General features: G+C 47.5%; 1 protein-coding gene across 1 annotated transcript; it reads right to left on the reverse strand.

Annotated features, from left to right (window-relative positions):
- Positions 1-860: 860 nt before the first annotated feature.
- PRDX1 (peroxiredoxin 1) lies at positions 861-13,257 on the reverse strand. The gene is made up of 6 exons (XM_056130951.1): positions 13,168-13,257; positions 9,948-10,065; positions 7,145-7,298; positions 6,172-6,294; positions 5,116-5,246; positions 861-1,207 (listed from the first exon to the last, which is right to left on the reverse strand). Exons 2-6 carry the CDS (start codon positions 10,051-10,053, stop codon positions 1,122-1,124), a joined length of 600 nt encoding a protein of 199 aa, XP_055986926.1. The 5' UTR covers positions 10,054-10,065; positions 13,168-13,257; the 3' UTR covers positions 861-1,121.
- Between the last annotated feature and the right edge of the window lie 7,378 nt (positions 13,258-20,635).

The raw sequence follows: 20,635 nt of genomic DNA on the forward strand, positions 1-20,635 counted from the left end.
AATCAACCTTCTCCCCTTTTGGCAGCACCTCTCAGGACTAAAAAAAAAATGCAAAAGTGCTCAGTCCTGTCCTTTCTGATACTATAAATCCTTCCAAAGCTGCCAGCAAGGCTTCCCCCTCCACCCTTCAGGTCTAACTACAGAAGCCAGTAGTGAGCTTTTAGAATTACTTCCCAGTAGTAACACAAAAAGAACCAGATTCTGGTTCTGCAGCCCTCCCAACACTGAAAGCTGCCTGGTGAAAGTGATCTCTTGGGAAACAACCCAGAGAAGCACAAACGAGTGCACTGGCCAGCAACCATCCCTCACCCAAATCAAGTTCTTAACAGAAATTCTTAATACTTTGGTTCTGTTCTATTCACTGTCAATTTGCATCTCCACTCATTTCAATGGACAATCCGGGTTCTCAGAGCTCATTTCTCACTTTTCCCTAGAGAAGCAAACCCTCTTAACACCAGGTCAGTGAGGATAGAGTGGTGGGGCACATGCCTTTTTTCCCTTTTGGGTCACAACCAGCGATGCATAGGTCACTCCTGGCAGTTCTCAGGGGACCATACGGAATGCCAGGGATTGAACTCAGGTCAGCCACGTGCAAGGCAAATGCCCTACACACTGTACTATCGCTCCGGCCCATGTAACACATGCCTTTCATGGTGCGTGGCTCTGATGTAAAGAAATGACCAACACCGGAATCTTCCACACCCCACCCCTACCACCCTCAGTAGAACTGGCTATGGCCTCCACAATAAAAGAAACCAAAGCCAACAGAGTTGGAAACGTTCATTGTGAGTGATGCTGAAGACCAGAGACCCACCTTCAAGCAAGTGCACCAAAGTGTGGCACAGAAAACGAAGACTAAGCAAGTCTCAGTTCAAGTTTAATAGGAACTACAAAAGGTCAAAGGCGTTATGCACTATACACATCTGCTGGCCTGCCCCCAATGTACAACTCAGGCTATTCTTGCCAAGGAAGTTGACCCCTCCCAACCCCTGTAAGAAAGACTGTTCCAATCCCAAACCACATCTGGTCAAGTCTAAGGTCTCATGTTTAAAGGATCACAATAGCAAAAACAGATTGCTTATGGCTACTTATTGCAGCCTGGCCCGTAAAAGACCCGGAGCTCATTTCTGCTTAGCAAAATATTCTTTGCTCTTCTGGACATCAGGCTTGATGGTATCACTGCCAGGCTTCCAGCCAGCAGGGCACACTGCAAGAGAAAAGCACAAGTCACTCGTCACCTTCTCAGTAATGTACTTAATCCACTCTGCCCCCGGGGAAAAAGAGGGATTCAAAACCATATCTGAGGCTTGCTCAAGCCCATGTTCTTGCACTATCTTTCTTGCTTATCTGTATGTTTCATCACTATTTGCATTCTAGAGAATGCCTCGGTTCTCTCTTGAACGTGTGCCTCTCCCTCCCCTCTCACATCTTTCCGAAGTTAGTTTCAATAAATCCTACCTCAACAAAAAAACAAAACCCATGATATGAAATCAAAACCAAATCTGTTCTGAAAATAATCTCTAAAGTGCACTTACTAAAATACTAAACTTTCAGGCTAGCGCAGTAGCACAGCAGGTAGGGGTAGGGCACTTGCCTTGCACGCAGACAACCTGTCAACCTGCATTTGATCCCCAGCATCCGCATTGTTCCCCGTATTCCCCAGGAGAGGTCCCTGAGTGCAGAGCCAGATGTCCCGAGCACCACTGGGTACGGCCCCAAAATGCAGAAATACAACACGGAGGGACAGAGAGAGGATACTAGGCAGGGTACTTGCCCTGCACATGGCCAACCCAGAACTGATCCCAGGACCTCATGTGGTCCCCCCACAAGTCACACTAGCAGCGATTCCTGAGCACCAAACAGGAATAAGGACTGAGCAGTCACGTGGCCCAGAAACGAAAAAAGCTCTTGTCAGCTGGAGAAATAGTCCTTTGTGTAAGGCACATGTGTTGCAGCCTACCTAGACTTGATCCCAAGTACCAACAAGAATGATCCCTGAAGCAATATATCTGTATCTGTATATCCGTATACCTATAAAGCCTATATAGGTTGGGTGTGGCCCCAAAACAAAGATTATGGGGGAAGATATTTGCCTTATATGCAGATGATTTGAGTTCAGTACCCAAGACATAGTGAATAGGGTGTTTGCTTTGCACGTAGTGTACCTGGGTTCAATCCCGGCATTCCACATGCTCCCCCGAGCACGTAAGGAGTAATTCCTGAGTGCAGAATAGGAGCAACCCCTGAGTTTCACGTGGTGTGGTCCAAAAACAGGAACAAAAGCAAAAAAATCTGGTACCCCCATGTTTCCCCAAACCAGCCAGGAATAATCCCATGAGCTGAGTCCAAGAAATAAGCCCTGAGCATCACAGGATATGGCTCTAAACAAAACAAATTTTAAATGCAAATAAAACTTAAAAATTAAAAACAAAAGGCAGGATAGAAATATTCAAAATATGGCTGTAGGTAGGTGTAACAGTGGTAGGATTAGTGTTGGAATATTAAGTGTAATAAGTTATCGTGAACTTTATAAAAATAAAAACTAAAAAAAAAAAAAAAAACACGCAGAGGACCCTGAAAGTTACGCTTCTCTTTGTACTTTGTATCATTCCCCACTAGGGGGCAATCTTAAAAACTGTCTGTACACATACTGCTTTTTCTCAAATGGTGCCATGTGCCATCAATGCTAATCCTTATTTTAAGGTAAACTGAGAGGCTGGAACTGGAGAACAGCATGGAGGGCATGTTAGGTAAAGGTAAAGGTAAAGGCCCTCCCGTTGATCGTCAATTTGCTCGAGCGGGCCCAGTAACGTCTCCATTGGAGACTTTGTTGTTACTGTGTCTGGCATATCGAATACTCTCGGTAGCTTGCCGGGCTCTCCGAGAGGGGCGGAGGAATCGAACTCGGGTCGGTCATGTTGGCCGCTTGTAAGGCGAACGCCCTACCCGCTGTGCTATCACTCCAGCCCTGGAGGGCTGTTACTTATACATGGAGGGCATGTTACTTATACACTAACCCAGGTTCAATCCTCAGAACCCCACGTGGTCTTCCAAGCACCTTCGGGAATAATTCCTGAGTACAGAGCCAGGAATAACCCTTGTGTAGCCCCCCCCAAAAAAAAAAAATCAAAAAGAAACTGAATTTGGGTACCCAGCGAGATAATACAACAGGTAAGGCAAGAACCAACCTAGGTTCTCATCCCAGGCACCACACAGTCATCAAGCCCTGCCAGGAGCTATCTCTGCAGGCAGAATCAAGAATAAAGAGTATATGGGTATGACCGTACCCTAATCAAAAAAGGCTGAATTTTGACTCAGCCGGGTGCACACGGATTGTTGTGTACCAAGTCCTGAGTCATCTCATACTCCTGGAGCACCACCAGATGTGGACTAAAAGGTCTGACCAGGGGCTGGAGAGATAGCACAGCGGGTAGGGCGTTTGCCTTGCACGCGGCCGACACGGGTTCGATTCCCAGCATCCCATATGGCCCCCAGAGCATCACCAGGAGTAATAATTCATTGCCAGGTGTGATCCAAAAAGAATTTAAAAAAGCAAGTTTGACCAAATCCACTTGTACCTTTGATCTGATGTTAGTATTTAATCATAAACACAGTCCCTGACTACATTAAACTTAGGGAAAAGGTTGGGGGCAGGAATCACCCTGGCAGTGTTCATTTGGGGAACAGGAAAATGGTTCAAAAAGCTAGTATGGGAAGCCCCAGTTCAAACCTGGCCACCATGTGTGTCCCACCAGCAGTGCTGGGAGTAGCCCCTGTGCATCATGGGATGTGGCACAGAAAACACCAATAAGGTTCTCATCCCTGGCACCGCAATCATTGGGCCCTGCCAGGAGCTATCCCCGCAGGCAGTCAGGAGTAAGGAGTATATGAGTGTAACCATACCCCAAATGGTTGTATTCTTATACATCATGCAGCACAATAAATTTTGTGCTAATTAGGAAAAATGGCTTAAAAAAACAAAGAAATAGCTCAATGAACTAGAATGCATGTTTTGTATGTAGGAGGCCTGTACCTTTATGGTTCCCCATCACTCCCTGATCTGATAGTAGCTTTCAGGTCATACCTGACTGTGCTCAGGGCTTACTGCTAGCTCTGGGCTGGGAGATACAATCAGGTCAGTAGTCCCCCAAGCACCGCCAGGAGTAATTCCGGAGTGCAAAGCCAGGAATAACCCGAGCATCGCTGGGTGTGACCCAAAAAGTAAAAAATAATAGTAATAAAAAAATTTTAAAAAAGAGCAATACAAAATAAATTATTTAGGTCCTGCTTTAGGGGCAGGGGTTGGGGGGCAGGGTGGAAACATTTGAAATACAGTGGTGGGATTAGCACTGGAATATTAAATGTAACAAGTTACTGTGAACAACTACTTAAAATAACTTCTTAAAAAAAGATGTTTTGCTATCTAGATGTAACTTCAGTACTTTGTGTTGTCCTCTTGCCCCTTGTGTAGCTACATCCAGGGCATCCTCCTACCCTCCTTTACTAAATCTGCAAGCCATTCTTTTTTCACTCCTTTTTTGGTGGAGGGGAGAGGGCACTCCAGGCTTTAACCTTGGGAGTTGCAAATGAGGTAAAAAGCACCAGACACAGCAGGCCTCCAGCATGTGTGCTCAGCCTGTTATCTCCCGAGCTCTGCGAGTAACTTAAAAAGAGCAGAACAGAAAGAAGCTGGGAAAAGCTGGCAATGTGCCATTAGAACAAAACCGTTGTACTTTTCCCCCCTTTGATTTGGGAGCCATACTTGAGGTGACCTAGCAACAGCGGTCTTGTGTGATGCCAGGGACCAAACCCACATTGGCCATATACAAGACAAAACACCTTCACCTCTGCACTATCTCCAGTCCCCAAATTTCGATTTCCGTTTGGTTTGGTTTTAGGGTCATACACAGTAGAACTTAGGGCCCATTCCTGGCTCTATACTCAGGCATCACTCCTGGCAGGCACGGGGGGACCAGAATCGAACCAGTCAGCCACATGCAAGGTAAACACCCTACACGTGATAAAATTTCAATTTCATGGAGACATAATTACTTTTTTTTTAAATCTTTTTTTCTCACCCTATCATTTATCCTGTAACCAAATGAAGTGACTTACCTTCACCATGTTTGTCAGTGAACTGGAAGGCCTGAACCAATCTCAGAGTCTCATCCACAGAGCGGCCAACAGGGAGATCATTAACAGTGATCTGGCGGAGGATACCCTTATCATCAATGATAAAAAGACCCCTAGGGAAAACAGGTTAAAAGGAACATTAAAGGATTAGAAAATGCTTTGTTAGAATGAAGAACCAAGAGAAAAATTGGTCTCTTGGGGCTGGAGCAGTAGGACAACAGGTAGACAACTTGCACACAGCTGACCCAGGTTGGATTCCTGGCATCCCTGAGCACTCCCAGGAGTAATTCATGAGTGAAGAGCCCAGAGTAGTAATCCCTGAGCATGACCAGATGAGACCCAAAGAAAGCCAAGCAAACTGGTCTCCTTTTCTGAAATTCAAAATTTCTCCTTTAACTGCCCTTGGCCTTAAAAATGACATCCCTGCTTTATGCTCTTTTCAGCAGCTCATCTTAAAAATAAACAGCAGACCTTAATAAAGACCAAAAAATGGTGGTGGTAAGGAAGGTGGAGCAACAGTGGGTGGGATTCTCGCCATGCATGAAGCCAACCAGAATTTGATCCCCAGCACCACAGAATTCTCCAAGTCCCACAAAGTGTGATCCCTGAGCACAGAGCCTAGAGGGCATCTCAAAAACTTAATTTTTAAGTGCTAGGGGGCTGGGTCTGCAAGAGGGTAGTACAGCAGCATTTGCCTGCTTTGCGCAGTCAATCCCGGTTCAATCCTCAGTATCCCACACGGTCCCTTAGCACTGCAAGAGTAATTACCAAGTGTAGAACCAGGAGTAAGCCCAGCACCATCACCAAGTATGGCTCAAGACAGAAGCAAAAGTGCTCAGGTGTCAAAGGAGATCTGATCTGCTCAGCATCCCAAAACCCTGTTTTGCCCCCTGCCCCAGAATCCCGGAGACCAGCTATTAAATATAGACACCACAGGACAGAGTCCCGGCCCTACTAGGTGTGTTCCAAACCCAAAACCAAAGCTGTCTTCAGTCGACATCATTTCTAAGAAATGGTATCCCCCCAGTGGACAAACACCTGAAAGAGATGCCTTCATCAGCCTTCAAGACACCATAATCCTGAGCGATGGTTCTCTTGGGGTCCGACACCAAGGGAATGTTCATGGGTCCCAGTCCTCCTTGTTTCTTGGGTGTATTGATCCTACAATGAGAAACACGTGTGTAATTACATTCACTTATTTATGCAGCAAATGCATGAACCCTAACCCTTCCCCTTTACATTTCCTGACTTTCAAAAACAACCTCCAGGGATGGCGTGGCTATCTCAGGACTAGAATACAGCATGCAGCAAGTCAGCATTCAATCCCAAGAGAAACATGACCCTCAAAAACACAAAGCTGGGGCACACAGTAGTACAGCAGGTAGGGCGTTTGCCTTGCACACAGCTACCGGGGTTCGATCCCCGGCATCCCATATGGTCCCCTGAGCACCTCCAGGAATAATTCCTGAGTGCAGAGCCAGGAGTAACCTCTGTACATCGCCGGGTGTGACCCAGAAAGCAAAAAGCCCATAAAGGGCTAGAGCAATAAAACAGCCGCTTTTTTTAAATTACTTTTTCAGAAGTACAGGCAGTTGAGGTCACCAGGATACACAACTAATTGTGACCAAGCCTCTTTTCCCATGCCCAAGTAGTAAGAAACTAAGGAAGAAACGGAGCCACTTCTTCCAAGAGCAACGAAAGCCACGGACAGGGAAAAGCACAGGGGTACATCCCCATCCCACAGCCCAACCCTGGGTTCTATCCCAGTCGCCACATGACCACCATCACTACCACCTCCACCCTCAACAACGTGACCCACTAAAGCACCTGAGTAGCCAGGGGTGATCCCTACAGGGCATTCTCTGGTCTTTGTATTCAACTGATATTGGTTGAGAACTACCAGGAAGAACCCCAAGTCTCCTGCACACTGCTTGGGAAGCCCCCCAAAATAATCCAGATACTAAGTCTATTACCAAAGTCTTCCATGCTAAAGGAGCCAAGATTTTATTACCATGCCAGATGACAAAAGTGAGAATCTACAGAAGCACCAATCACTTGGCAGTTGAGCTTCTTAAATTCTTCCGCCCGATCACTGAAAGCAATGATCTCCGTGGGGCACACGAAGGTGAAGTCAAGAGGGTAGAAGAAGAAAACAACGTATTTTCCTGTGAAGAAAAAGAGCCAGGATATGATTCTGAAATAGGGAGACAATATAGACATGATACAGAAGCACTACCAGGTGTGACTAAAAACTCAAAATAAGTAAATGAATCAACTGTTGTGGGTCTAGGCGCCAGCGCAATGGCTTTTCATGAAGAAGGACCAGCATGGCGTTCCAGCATGGAACCAGCACCATGCTCTTTCCTCCAAGGACCCCCATGAGTACAATGCCAGGGGTGGGCCCTGAGAACCTGGGTATGAGAGCCAGGCTTGTCTATGCCCACCTATGGCTGGCTACCTGACCTGTACACCAAGCACTCTCTCACCACCCACAACAAATGTCAGGAAAAGTTCCTGCAAGTTTTATGAGCTTATGAGCTGAACTGTAACAAGAACAAAAACATTTTTAAATCTTATTTGGGTAGCCAAAATTAGCATAATATTAAGTTCTCCGAGAATGGCAAAACGATGATGCTGGAGACAAGGTTTCCATCCTGGGCCAGAACAGTCAGGAAGGCCCAAATATTTGAAACAGAAAAGTGCATCTCCCAAAATGAAAGTCAGTGGCTCTTTAGAGTTCAACTCTTGGTACCATATAGAGTTACTCCAGCACCGACAGAGGTCATTCCTGAACACGGGACCAGGAGTAACCCCTGAGCATGGCCGAGTGTGTCCCCCAAAAAGCAAAAAGTTTCAACAAAGAGGTAACAGGTATTAACTAAAGTTTTGCAGAACTCCAATTACGACCGAGTGGACAGCTAGTTTATCTTCTACTAGCTGTACAGTCCTTCACCACACCTAATGGGCTAAACAATTAGGACCATTTCAAACCATTTCCAGGGAGAAAGCAATATTTGAAGTCAAATGAGCTGTTCCTCCTGAGATGCACTTTGAAAAAAAAAAAGCGAACAATATTAACTATTCAACAACCTCAAGGGCTTTCCTACCATGGAGTGCTTTAAAGCCCAAATGGTCAAGCCACAAAGGACAAAGAATAGCTCAACCTATTACCCTGAAAGCCAGGGGTACTGCCCTAAATGGTGGTGGCTCCTTATGTTTGCCAGAGGCTTCTCTCCAAGGACTCCTTTCAAACAAAAGTTAAAATGTTTTAAGACTAGGATTCAACTTTGCTTGTTGGGTTGTTTTGTTTTGGGGGCGGGGTTCATTCAGGCTACATGGTGCTCAGGACTTCCTCCTGGCTCTGCCCTCAGAGATTACTCCCAGCAGCGTTAAGTGACCATATGTGCTGCCTGGGGTCCATCCCGAGACAGCCACATGCCAGGCAAACACAGTAACCTCTAACCTCACATGCCAGGCAAACACAGTAACCTCTAACCTCACATGCCAGGCAAACACAGTAACCTCTAACCTCACATGCCAGGCAAACACAGTAACCTCTAACCTCACATGCCAGGCAAACACAGTAACCTCTAACCTCACATGCCAGGCAAACACAGTAACCTCTATAGTAACCTCTATAGAGCAGCAGCATGGGCTCTTCGACCACTCTATGCCTGCTTACCTTCCGAGAGAGACTACAGAATGCTGCTTTAGGCTCCCTAGTGGAATGACTGAATCATGAGCCAATTCTAGGAAATGATACATGGCTGAAAAATATTCACTTGTTTGAAGCACTTGCTTTCCGGGCACTGCTGGTCCCGGCAGTGCACTGTTAAGAGCACTCCCAGGTATGCCCATAATCTCTGTGAAACTAACATAAGGGTAGTTCCAGCTAGATCATCAGTTTTTCTCTAGGGGAAAGTTCAGCAAGAATATTCCCCAGCCTTCTACCTAACGAAAGAATAACAGCATATTTGATCAAGTGAACATTTACTAGTCTCAGCTCTCAAGTCTTGGGGCAGAAAACAGTACAACACATAACACCTCATGAGGTCCCCATAGTACCACGAGGAGTGATCTCTGAGCAGAGATAAGATTAATTCTGGGCACTGATGGGTAGATTCCCAGCATCTCATACGGTCCCCTAGAACCACCAAGTGGGATGCAGAGCAATCCCTGAACAGGTGTGACCACAAAAAAAGCCAAAAAAAATCAAAAACTTACAATCAATAAGGCATTAAGTTTAAAATAGCACTGTGATGATCACTTTGCAATTTAACAAACCTAGTTTTTTTTTTCCTTTTTGGATCACACTGGCCATGCACTCCTAGCTCTTCACTCAGGAATTACTCCTGGAGGTGTTGGGGGACCATATGAGATGCTGGGAATCGAACCCGGGTCGGCCGCATGCAAGGCAAATGCCTACCCGCTGTGCTATTGCTCCAGCCCCACAAACCTAGTATTGTATGTCAGTTATATTTTAATTAAAGACTTGTATTTTAAGACTCTGAATTGTGAAAGGACCCCAAGAAGAGCTAGTAACAGTATCACCAATAAACCACAGTGAGTGCTGAGCAGATAACTGAGCTACCAGATCCAGGTGTAAACACATCTGCTTTCTACAAAAGTAATCTGGACTTAGGATATCTACCCAATGATCACTTGTTGATAATTACTTCATTGAAGTGTCCGCCCAAAAGACCTTGACCAACAAGATAGAAAATCATTTCACAATCAATCAACAGATAAAGAAACCTAACAAGTCATGTCCAGACTACAAAGTAATTCCACTTACAATTCTAATGTACTCGTACCTTTGTAATCAGACAGGCTAATATCTTTAAATTGACCATCTGGCATAACAGCTGTAGCTTTGAAGTTGGGGGCAGGGTGCCCAATCTTGGCGTTTCCTGAAGACATCTTGCTATTTGGCTGGAAAAGATAAAAGGGAGCGTTAGAAAAAATAAAAATTCAAGAAATTTGTATTTTTCCTAAACAGCAGTTTTCACCTAGATCTCAAGCTGTAGATCCTAGATCCTGAACAATACTGCCCAGTGGTCCTGACAGGTTTAACATGCCAAGCTTCCCAACTTTGAAACAAAACAGTACTACAAATAGCTGACCCTCAGCCTTTTTTCACATTTAAAATTGACAGATTATGGCCAAGGATATGGCTCAAATGGCAGAACACACACAGGGCTTCCACTTAAGCACCTCAACTGTTCCCAGATGGGGACCCTCCCAACAATTCCATAACAAGAAGAGATGTGGAGGTAGTTTAGTGGGGTGCAGCACATTCAGTAGCCCAGGGTTTGAATCCCCAGCACCCCATGGCCTTCCAAATACTGAGCTAGGATAGCCTACCTGAGCAATGCTAAGTGTGATCCAACAAAAAAAAAAGGGGGGGGTTGGGAAGAGAAATACTCAGTGGAGTGGTGGAGTGCTTGCCTTGCTGCCTTGCTCTGCTCAGTCAGCCTAGTTGGATGACCGGGTTTGAAGCCTGTATCATACTGATACCCTGAAACCTGTCAAGAATAAACCCTCAGCATCAGTGTGAACAAAAAAAAAAATTTAAGGAAAAAATTAAGGGGCCAGACAGTATTAGAGTTGTAAAAGGACTAGTCTTGCAAGTGGCCAACCCGCTAATAACCTCATGCTATCCTCCAAGGACCACACCTAGTCAATGACCCCTAACCGGAGTGTGGGCCAACACCCCTAAAATAAAGCTATTTCCTTATGTATGTACATTATGCAATCCATCGTAGGTACAATGGCATTTTCTTGAGGTTGTACACTGTCAAACGCAAGTCCAAAGCCATAAAGGCTCATAAAGCTTTCTCAGGAATGCAGTCCACCTTCCTTCCTACGGGCGAAAACATTCCTGGACATTTTCCCAGGTCGATTTGCATACTACTAAAGCCAACCCAACTTTGAGGTAAAACCAAGATTCAGGTATCTGCTCAACTTCAAAATTTTAGGTGGCGTTTCCTAAAAAACGTGTTTCTGACCTTAGTTAGGACTAAGATCCTGAAGCAGGAAGCCCTAGTCAATTTAGAGACAAAAAGCAATGCTGCATTTGATTCCCGCAGGTCAACGCTGATAAGCAGTTATGATTTAACCCAGGAAGTCACGGATTTGCCCCACGAAGCCCCAAGTCCCAAAGGTGCACGCACTAAGGTGGTATACCAATTACAGCAGACTTTTTTACTGTGTAACAAACACCAAGGCCGCGAAGCTGACCCGGGAGTTTACATAAACTGTCGTTCAGATCTGGTATATTAAGAGGCTCGATAGCTTTGGGTTCTGACCTTGTGGTTTTGTGAAGGCCTGAGAGCCACACCGGGCAACGCTCAGGAACCACCCTGGTGGGCTAGTTAGTGGGACCTCATGGGATGCCGGGGCGCGAACCCGGGTCGGCCGGCTTGCCTTTTGACACCGTCAACACTCCCGAACTTGGGGCTGGAGCGATAGCACAGCGGGTATCCCTGAGCAGCGCCAGGAGTTAATTCCTGTGCATCCACAGGTATGACCCAAAAAGCAAAAAAAAAAAACAAAAACCACTCCCGAACTCTCCACCACCCCCAGACAGAAAACCACCCAACCCCCACCAAAGCAGGGCGTAGCACGAAGCAGACTGTGGCGCCCCCAAACACCCAGAAAAAAGAAAAAAACCGCGAGCAACCTGTAAGGTGCAGACGCAACTAGTGGATCCTACGATGCGACCCCACCGCTAACGGAACTGACAACCCCGTCCTCTCTTCCAAGCGGGCGGGAGCGGCAGGTGAGGGAGAAGGGACGGACCCCAAGGTCTAACCGCACTGCGCTTGTGGGTCAATGCACGGATTTCTTCAAACGTTCCCACGTTCGGGGGCCGGAGCGACAGCACAGCGGGGAGGGCGTCTGCCTTGCACGCGGCGGACCCAAGTTCGATTCCCAGCATCCCAGAGGGTCCCCCGAGCACCGCCAGGAGCGATTCCTGAGTGCACGAGCCAGGAGGAACCCCTGTGCCTCGCCGGGTGTGACCCAAAAAGCAAAAAAAAAAGAAAAAAGTTCCCACGTTAGTCCCTTCGATTTCTGCCCCAGTTGGGGCTCCTGGTCCTCATGCACGTCCACCCTGCCCCACCCCTTCCGGTAAACAAAGGCTGCCCAGGCTTTCAGGAAGATTTGGATCCTCTGGGTTTCTGCCCCAAGAACGACCAGGGCAGCGCCCCCCAAGTAAGAAGACAAACAAAAAAAAGACCTTCCAGGGGGCCGGAGCGACAGCACAGCGGGGAAGGCGTTTGCCTTGCACGCGGCCAACCCGGGTTCGATTCCCAGCATCCCATAGGGTCCCCTGAGCACCGCCAGGGGTGATTGCTGCGTGCAAGAGCCAGGAGGAACCCCTGTGCATCGCCGGGTGCGACCCAAAAATGCAAAAAAAAAAAAATACCTTCCAGGATGAGGCCACGTCTGCAACTCCCAGCTGGGGGACCCCCCTGACACTCCCGCGAGCGAGCGCCCCGGACCCGAGCGCGGGCAGAAAGAACGAACGAACTACGTTCGAGGGTCCCCCGAGCCCCGTGCGCTACAGGTGGTCAAATAAAACACGGATCCGGGGTCCCGGAGGTAAGTCGAGTCAGGGGCGGTGCAGCTTTTACCATCACCGCACGACCCGCACGATTCCCGACGATTCCCCCGAGCCCGCCCGGCCTGGCACCGACTATCAGCCGTCCTGGCGCTCTCGGCCCCCCACCCAGAAGCCAATCAGGGCCCCCCACAGCTGCGTTTGCCGCGAGAAGGGAACTCGGCGTCGGCGTCCCGGGTACGAGAAGGTCCCGGGATGGGGGGGGAGGGGGAGGGGATGGGATGGGGGGGGAGAACACGTGACAGTTCGCGTCTCCGCAGAGCCGTCTCGGACCGACGCCAGGCCTCGCGGGAGGGGCGGCCGCCAACGCGCAGACCCTCTAACCCGGGCCGGGAGAGGGGAGAGAGAGCAGCCGAGAGTCGCGAGGGGGCACTTCGCCGCGCCCACGCGGCGCTGCCCACGCAACTCACCAGTTACACACCGCGGGCAAAGGAGACGGGACGAGCCGGGAAGACGACGACGCACGAGGCGCGCGCGGGCGCTGCCTTTATAGCCTCCGGGGTCTCGCGAGAACGAGAGGAGGTCGGGGGGGGCGCGAGAGGAGGACGGAGGAGGGGGAGCTGGCCCGGCCCCGCCCCGCCCCGGCGCGCCCCGCCGGAGTGACTCAGCGCTTTCCCCGGCGCGGGGGCGGCTCGGGCCCCTGGAAGTAACAGTTTCTCGCTCCCCGCAGCTACTGTTGCAAGGTGCTCGCGGTCTGGCCTCCGAGGCGCCGGCGGGGCCCAGCTGCCTGGCAGACCCGCCTGGCCCTCGGAGGACCCCGTCGAACTGCAAGACACCCCGAGAAACCGAATGGTTTCTCGAATATTCCGTGCAGCTCCCGCAGCCTCTGCGGAAGACCTTCCACGTACACCTGATCCCGTCGAACCCTCGGTGCTAAACTTCCTTCTCTGTTCTGATGAAAGCTTTGGTCTCCCGTGCACTTTCCTGCAAATCTGTGCGACTGAAATTGAAAACACGGGCTCTGTCAGTTTCCTAAGTTAAAACTCCTATCTTGTGTGGGCAAGAGTCTTAATCTCATCAGATTGACTTTTCACACCTGTAAAATGGTAAAATGGTAATTATATATATATAGTCTTTTGTTGAGATCATCTCTATTTGGTACAGCGCCTACTTGGGCATTAAAAAAAAAACCTGTTGGGGCTCATCGCAGTGCACAAAAAAGTGAACTCTTGTTTCTACTGTAGCTCTTTTTTTCCTCCCTGAATTTAACAAGCAGAAAAGGCTTAAGGCTTCAGACTTTTGTATGAGCCTGGAGAAACTTCCTTCCTGGTTTGCCAAGAGAAAATATCTTTAAAGATGATAGCAGAAATAGGATTTAATCTGAGGCCTCGGAGATAGAACAGTAGGTAAGGCAAAGGCAGGCACTGGCCCCAGGTGAATCCCAGCAACCATTTGGTCCCCCACGCCAACCTGAAGAGATTCCTGAATGCAGTCAGGGACAAACCCCGAGTATCTCAGGGTGTAGCTACAAAAAAAAATAGAATTTAATCTGAAGAGAGGCAAGAGTGATAGTTCTGCAAGTGGAGTGGGCTGAGTGAGGCCTGCCAGGTTCAATCTCTGGAACCTCACTCAAAGTTTCCCAAACCCTGCAAAGAGTGATTTTGGGGGGTGCTTTGTGTTACACCCAGGCTCAAGTGCTCAATGCTGACTCCCAGTGGGTTTGGGGAACCTTATGTGATGATCGAACCCTGGCAGGCAGGTACAAAGCACAATCTACCAGCTGTGATATTGCTCCAGCACCCAAACCCAGAATTGACTATTTCCACTCTTCCTGCCCAAAAAATAGGCTGTATAGGAAAAAAAATAAAGCTTTAAAACTACTTTCTCACATGCGTGTCTTCCCTTGCTAGATTGACTACTTTTTGTACCTTAGGTTTTGGGTCACATTCACCTGTCTCCAAGCAACGACAGAGCACTTGCTACAAACAGGCACATCCCACTCATGGCCTCCACCCTCCACTACGCCCTAACTTTATAACAGGACAAAATATGGGTGGGGGCAGGGATATGGCTCAATGGTAAAGAGGATGCCTTGCTGCGTTCATCCCTGACAAAGCAAAAAAAAAAAAATTAAAGATAAGGGAAAGTGGGGCCAGAGAGACAGTGCAGAGGGTAGAGAACTTGCCTCTAACTCAGCCGACCAGAGTTCATTCCTGGGCGTTGCTTATAGTCCCCCCCTGAGCCTTCCAGGAATAATTGTTGAGTGCCAGGAGTGACCCCTGAGCATTGCCAGGTATGGCCCATAAACCTAAATAAATAAAGAAAGAAGGAAAAGAGTGCTGTGTCATGCTAGCTGGCCATCTCAAAAATTTTAGTACTTGTCATCCTATCTTGCAATAATAGTGATTTATTTTCTTATGAACTGGAGCGATAGCCCAGTCGGGAGGGCGTTTGCCTGGCACGTGGCCGACCCGCCTGATCCGGGTTCGATTCCTCCTCCGCTCCTCTCAGAGAGCCTGGCAGGCTACCGAGAGCATCTTGCCCACACAGCAAAGCCTGGCAAGCTGCCCGTGACATATTCGATAATGCCAAACACAGTAACAAAAAGTCTCACGATGGAGACGTTACTGGGCCTGCTCGAGCAAATCGATGAACAACGGGAGGGCAGTTCGACAGGGGCAGTGCTTATTTTCTTATATCCATTTTCCTTTTCTGCCTGAGCTTGAATGAACAGTTATTTGGTCTTACTCATTTCCTCCCCTTGGGGCTTGCATATATTAATAGCTTAATAGTGGATGGTTATTGCTACAGCTAGGGTAAGCCAGTAACACACAGGCAGACTTCAGCTACCTAGAAGAAATACACCGTTTTCCTAATTAGCATGTGCCAGGCCCCAGTCTGGATTGATCTTTCTCCTAAGAACCGAAAGAGGGTCCGGAGCTGTAATACAATGGATAGGATGTTTGCCTTGCAGGACACCCACCCAGGTTTGATCCCGAGCTTCCCAGGTGGTTCCTGAGCACAGCCAGGAGTGTGGTTCCTAAGCACAGAGCCAGGAATAATCCCTAAGCCCTGCCAGGTGTGGTTCACCCTTCCCCCGCAAACACACATACACAAAAAGGCATCAAAAGAGGAGAACTAGGGCCCAGAGAAGGCATTTTCCTTGTCTGGGTTTGATTCCTGGTGCCTCATAAGATTCCCCCAAGCACCTTCCTGAGTAAAAGCAGAGAAGTGAGCCCTCAGCACAGCTGGGTGTGGCCAGAAATAGGAGTAACAATAACAATAGGAGCCAGAGAGATGGCACGAAGATTAAGACACTTCTCTTGTACACAGCCAACCCTGATTAGACTCCTGAAACCACATAATCCCCCTTTGGTAGGCCCTGTCACTGTCTGTCACTGTGCTGCCATTGTTTATCGATTTGCTCCAGCGGGCACCAGTAACATCTGCCATTGTGAGACTTGTTACTGTTTTTGGCATATCAAATACGCCACAGGGAGCGGGATACTTGCCGGGCTCTTCGAGAGGGACGGAGGAATCGAACCCAGGTTGGCCGTGCCCAAGGCAAATGCCCTACCCACTGTGCTGTCGCTCCAACCCTTGGGGGGCCCTGATAAATAAAATACTGAAAAATATTAGTTGAGTATACTAACTATGATTTACAGATAATGCATCTGATGCCCAAATATTTCAGAGTCTTACCCAAGGTCACAGCTAATAGATGTTGGGTTCAGAGTTGCTGTAGCTCATATGGTCCCCTGTAGCACTGTCCTCCCATTGTTCATCCATTTGCTCTGCTCGAGCAGTAACATCTCCATTGTGAGACTTGTTGTTACTGTTTTTGGCATATCGAATACGCCACGGGGAGCTTGCCAATCCCAGGTAAAAGACCGACTGTGTTGCAGCAGATGCAGATGTGATATTTTTTCTGTGAGTAATACCTCCTGGGGTTGTGCTCAAAGTGGTCTGGCCAAAATCTGCAAAAGTTGGATTTGAGGCATAGAAAATTGAGAGCCTCAGCGAAATTCAGGTAGAGATGTTCAGAAGTCAGCATTAGAGACTTCGATTTGCCAATCAAAACACAGAGGTTTAGTTACCTATTTGTTGTTCTTCTGTTTTTAGTACGCCTACATCTGCTAGATACCAAATGTTCAAAGATAAATAAAACACCACATATATTTTTTGTTTCGTTTTGTTTTGTTTGGGGGGCCACAGTTGGCGTACTCGGGGTTTACTATTGCCTCTATGCGTAGGGATCACTTCTGGCGGGCTCTGAGGAACATATCGGGTGCCAGGGATCAAACCCAGATTGGCCATGCCTTATACCTCTCTCCCTCTGGTACTATCTTGTAAGTGCTAGCTCTTCAGCCCCAAGACACTAGATGCTGAGGTGAGTTTTTCCTTCCCTTCCATTGCTGATGACCAGGTTTTTGCGTATACTTGACTAGATACCTGTGTACCAGTGACTCTGGAAATAACACATCACACACAGGGCCCGTATGAGGCTTGACATGTGGAATGATACCAGAAATTGAATTCGCAACCTCATGCCTGCAGGGCAAGTGTTCTACCCCAAAGTTACCCCAACTCCAAAGGAGGTGTTTTGAAGTAATTAAAGAGGCCAAAGAGATCGTACAGCAGGTGGGGAGCTTTCCTTGCATGCAGCTTACCCAAATTTAATCTCTGAGCACTCCAGCAACCAGGAGTGATCCCTGAGCACAGAGTCAGAAGGAAGTCCGCCTTGTGTCTCACTCACACTCCTGGATGTGGCTAAAAAAAAGTGCCCATTCATGGTTTGCTGGTTCTTCAATATTTTCACAAGTGAAAATATTGGGCATTAGGGGCTGGAGAGGAGGGCACTTGCCTTGCATGTGGCCAACCTGGGTTAGATCTTAGCATCCCATGTTGTTCGTCAAGCACCGCCAAGAGTAATTCCTGAGTTCAAAGCCAGGAGTAACCCCTGAGCATTGCTGGGTGAGACCCAAAAACTTAATCACTTATCACTTAAGTGATTAAGTTTTAATCACTTAACTTCCCGTTAGTCGTCGATTTGCTCGAGCGGGCGCCAGTAACGTCTCCATTTGTCCCTGTCGCGTGCTAGTGTAGCCCAATGGCATCTGTTCGCTCCAGGAACATGAAGGGCCTCAAACCGATCGTTCATGATTTCGAGATAGTCTCGAGACCCAAAAACAAAAAAGAAAAAAGAAACTCTCCCCACCTAGAGGACTTAGTAAAAGTACAAATTAAATATGAATCGTTTTGTGGGTTTTTTATAGGAAAACTGGGAGTTTGCCTTACTTGGCAAGTGGCAAGAATGTTACAGAGAATGTGAAGATTTTATAGAGCAGTCTGACTTGTTCGGGCCTTTTCAGATTATCTATTTGACCATTCACCTAGATACTGCCCATTATCTCTTAGTTTCCTGTGAGCGTAAGATTTGGGGCTGAATCTATGATTTTTGGAAATTCCTTATTTCCCAGGAATTGTAGGAATGTTTAAAATGTGGAGTGGAGGAGGTTAGAGCGATAATACAGCAGGTAAGGCTCTTCCCCTCCTTGTGGCCAACCCGGGATTGATCCCTGGCATCCCATGTAGTGCCCGAAGCCCCAGAAGAAGTGATCTATGAGCACAGAGCCAAGACTAAACCCTGTGTGCTGCAGGATGTGACCCCCCAAAATTAAAATTGTGTAATGGAAACAGTAAATGGAGCTGTTGCAGCAGCTGACAAAGGGGAAACTAAGGCTTCCTCTTTAAGGAGAAGAAAACCAGAGAAAGTTAAATGCAGAGAAAACAGCAAAAGGACTTCAGAGATAGTACAGGGGTTTAGATGCTTGTGATGCACATATTTAATCCTGGTTAGATCCCTAGCATATGGTCCCGCAAGCATTTCAAGGAGTGATTCCTTGATTTCAAAGAGCCAGGAGTAAGCCCAGAGCACCCCAGCTGTAGCCAAAATAACAAACAAAGAAACAGGAGGTAAGAAGTAATATAATAGGTGCTAGAGGCATAGTATGGGGAGCAGAGTGTTCGCCTAGTATGCAGTCAACCCCAGTTCGATCGATCCTTGGGATTCCATTTGATCCCTCAAGCACCACCAGGAGTGATTCCTGACTGCAGAGCCAGGAATACCCCCTAAACATTGCTGCCAAGGAGACAAAAGAAGCTTGGCTTCAGTACCTTGCACTGAATGGTCCCAGCAGCAGCAACAAGAAGGAAAAAAAAGAACAGCATTTGGAGGCCAGGGATTGTGACTCAGTTCTAGAGTATGTTTCTTGCATGTGAAACGTGCAAGATTAGCTCCCTAGCATGGAGTGGACAGTGGGGAGCAATTTGGAGGTGAAGAATAATTTTTTCTCCTTTTTGGGGTGAGGTTCAAGCCACACCCAGTGATGCTCAGGGGTCATTCCTGGCTCTGCACTCATGTATTACTCCTGTCAGCCTCAGGGGACCATATGGGGTGCCAGGAATCAAATCTGGGTTGGCCACAAGACAATGGCCTTTCGCGCTGTACTCTCTGGCACAGAAGGTAGATTATTTTTACCAAGAATTACTTCCCCTGGCTTCCACCGTAAGCTTTCTTTGGTGGGGAGTTGGGGGGGAGAGGGTCACACCAGTGATACTCAGGAGTTACTCCTGACTCTCCACTCAGAAATTACTCCTGGCAGTGCTCTGGGGACCAAATGGGATGCTAGAGATCGAACCCAGGTCAGCTTCTTCTTGCAAGGCAACTACCCAATCTGCTATTCTATTGCTCCAGCCCCTTAAATGTATTGTATCTAGAAAAAGCAACAAAAAAAAAAATTAACAAACAAAAAATGAATGAATTAAGAAGTTTATCATGGCTGGAGAGATAGTACAGTGGGTAGCGCACTTGCCTTGTAGGCCTCTGGCCAGGATTAGATCCTTGGCAGCCCATTCAGTCCCCCAAGGCCACCAGAAGCAATTCCTGAGCACACTGCCAGAAGTGACCTTTGAGCATTGCAGGATATGGCCTAAACGCCAAAAAGAAGTTAATTGAAGCGGGACAGGAGTGTGGGGGTGCGGAGTGACACTTCGGCGGGTAGAGTGCTTGCCTTGCATATGGCCAACCCAGGTTTGATCTCTGAGTTAGTTCTCTGAGCATTCCAAGGGTGATCACTTAGCGCAGAGCCAGCAGTGAGCTCTGAACACCTCAGGGTGTGACCTTTAAGCAAAGCAAAGATTAGTGGGCAGGAAAGATAGCAAAGGGGGTAAGATGCTTGCCTTGCACATAGACAACTTGGATTCAATCCCTGGCACCTCCTATGTACCCCCCATAGTGTCATCAGCACGAATCCCTGAGCACAAAGCCAGGAGTCGGCCCTTGAGCACAGCTGGGTATGGCCCAAATCCCACATTCCCATCATTGAAAGAAGTTAATTAGTAGTTCTACAGGTTGCTACTTGAATTACCTAATGTTTTCCCTCAGATCCCTTAAGTGAAAACATGAAAAACAACTGTTACTAAGTTGTTGGTTTCTGAGGAGTTTAGGTGGGGCTTTATTGGGAAGAATTGTTCCTGGTTAGGGCAGTTATTTAAATGAATCATATTTCACTCTATTTCTTAGAAGTTAAACCTGTAAAATATTTCTCTGCCTAGTTTTCAAATACTGAAGACTCTTGTTTGCTGAGAGAGCACTGATTCCCAGCCTAGTTATTCTGAAGATTTAGCTTCCTATATACAATATTTTTTCAAGTGGTATTCTCAAACACCAGTAATCTAAGGTTCTATAAAAGAAAAATTATTCTTTTAGGTTTTTTGTTTTGTTCTATTTTTTTTTATTGATTTTGTTTGCTTTGGGGCCACACAAAACAAACTATGTTCAGGGCTTCCTTCTGGCTTTATGCTCAAGGTTCACTCCCTGGGAGGCTCAGGGTAACATGTTTGTGCCAGGGATCAAACCTCTGAAGACTGCATGCA

This window comes from Sorex fumeus, unplaced genomic scaffold, assembly GCF_029834395.1.
Source record: "Sorex fumeus unplaced genomic scaffold, SorFum_2.1 ptg000082l, whole genome shotgun sequence".
In the NCBI taxonomy this organism is placed as follows: domain Eukaryota; kingdom Metazoa; phylum Chordata; class Mammalia; order Eulipotyphla; family Soricidae; genus Sorex; species Sorex fumeus.

Excerpts from the sequence above, each read along its gene's own strand:
- PRDX1 (XM_056130951.1), bottom strand. The coding sequence starts at position 10,053 with ATGTCTTCAGGAAACGCCAAGATTGGGCACCCTGCCCCCAACTTCAAA. Across the intron at positions 7,299-9,947 it reads TAGCCTGTCTGATTACAAAG|GAAAATACGTTGTTTTCTTC; the intron begins GTACGAGTACAT and ends TTTTCTTCACAG. Across the intron at positions 6,295-7,144 it reads CACTTTTGTCATCTGGCATG|GATCAATACACCCAAGAAAC; the intron begins GTAATAAAATCT and ends TTCTCATTGTAG.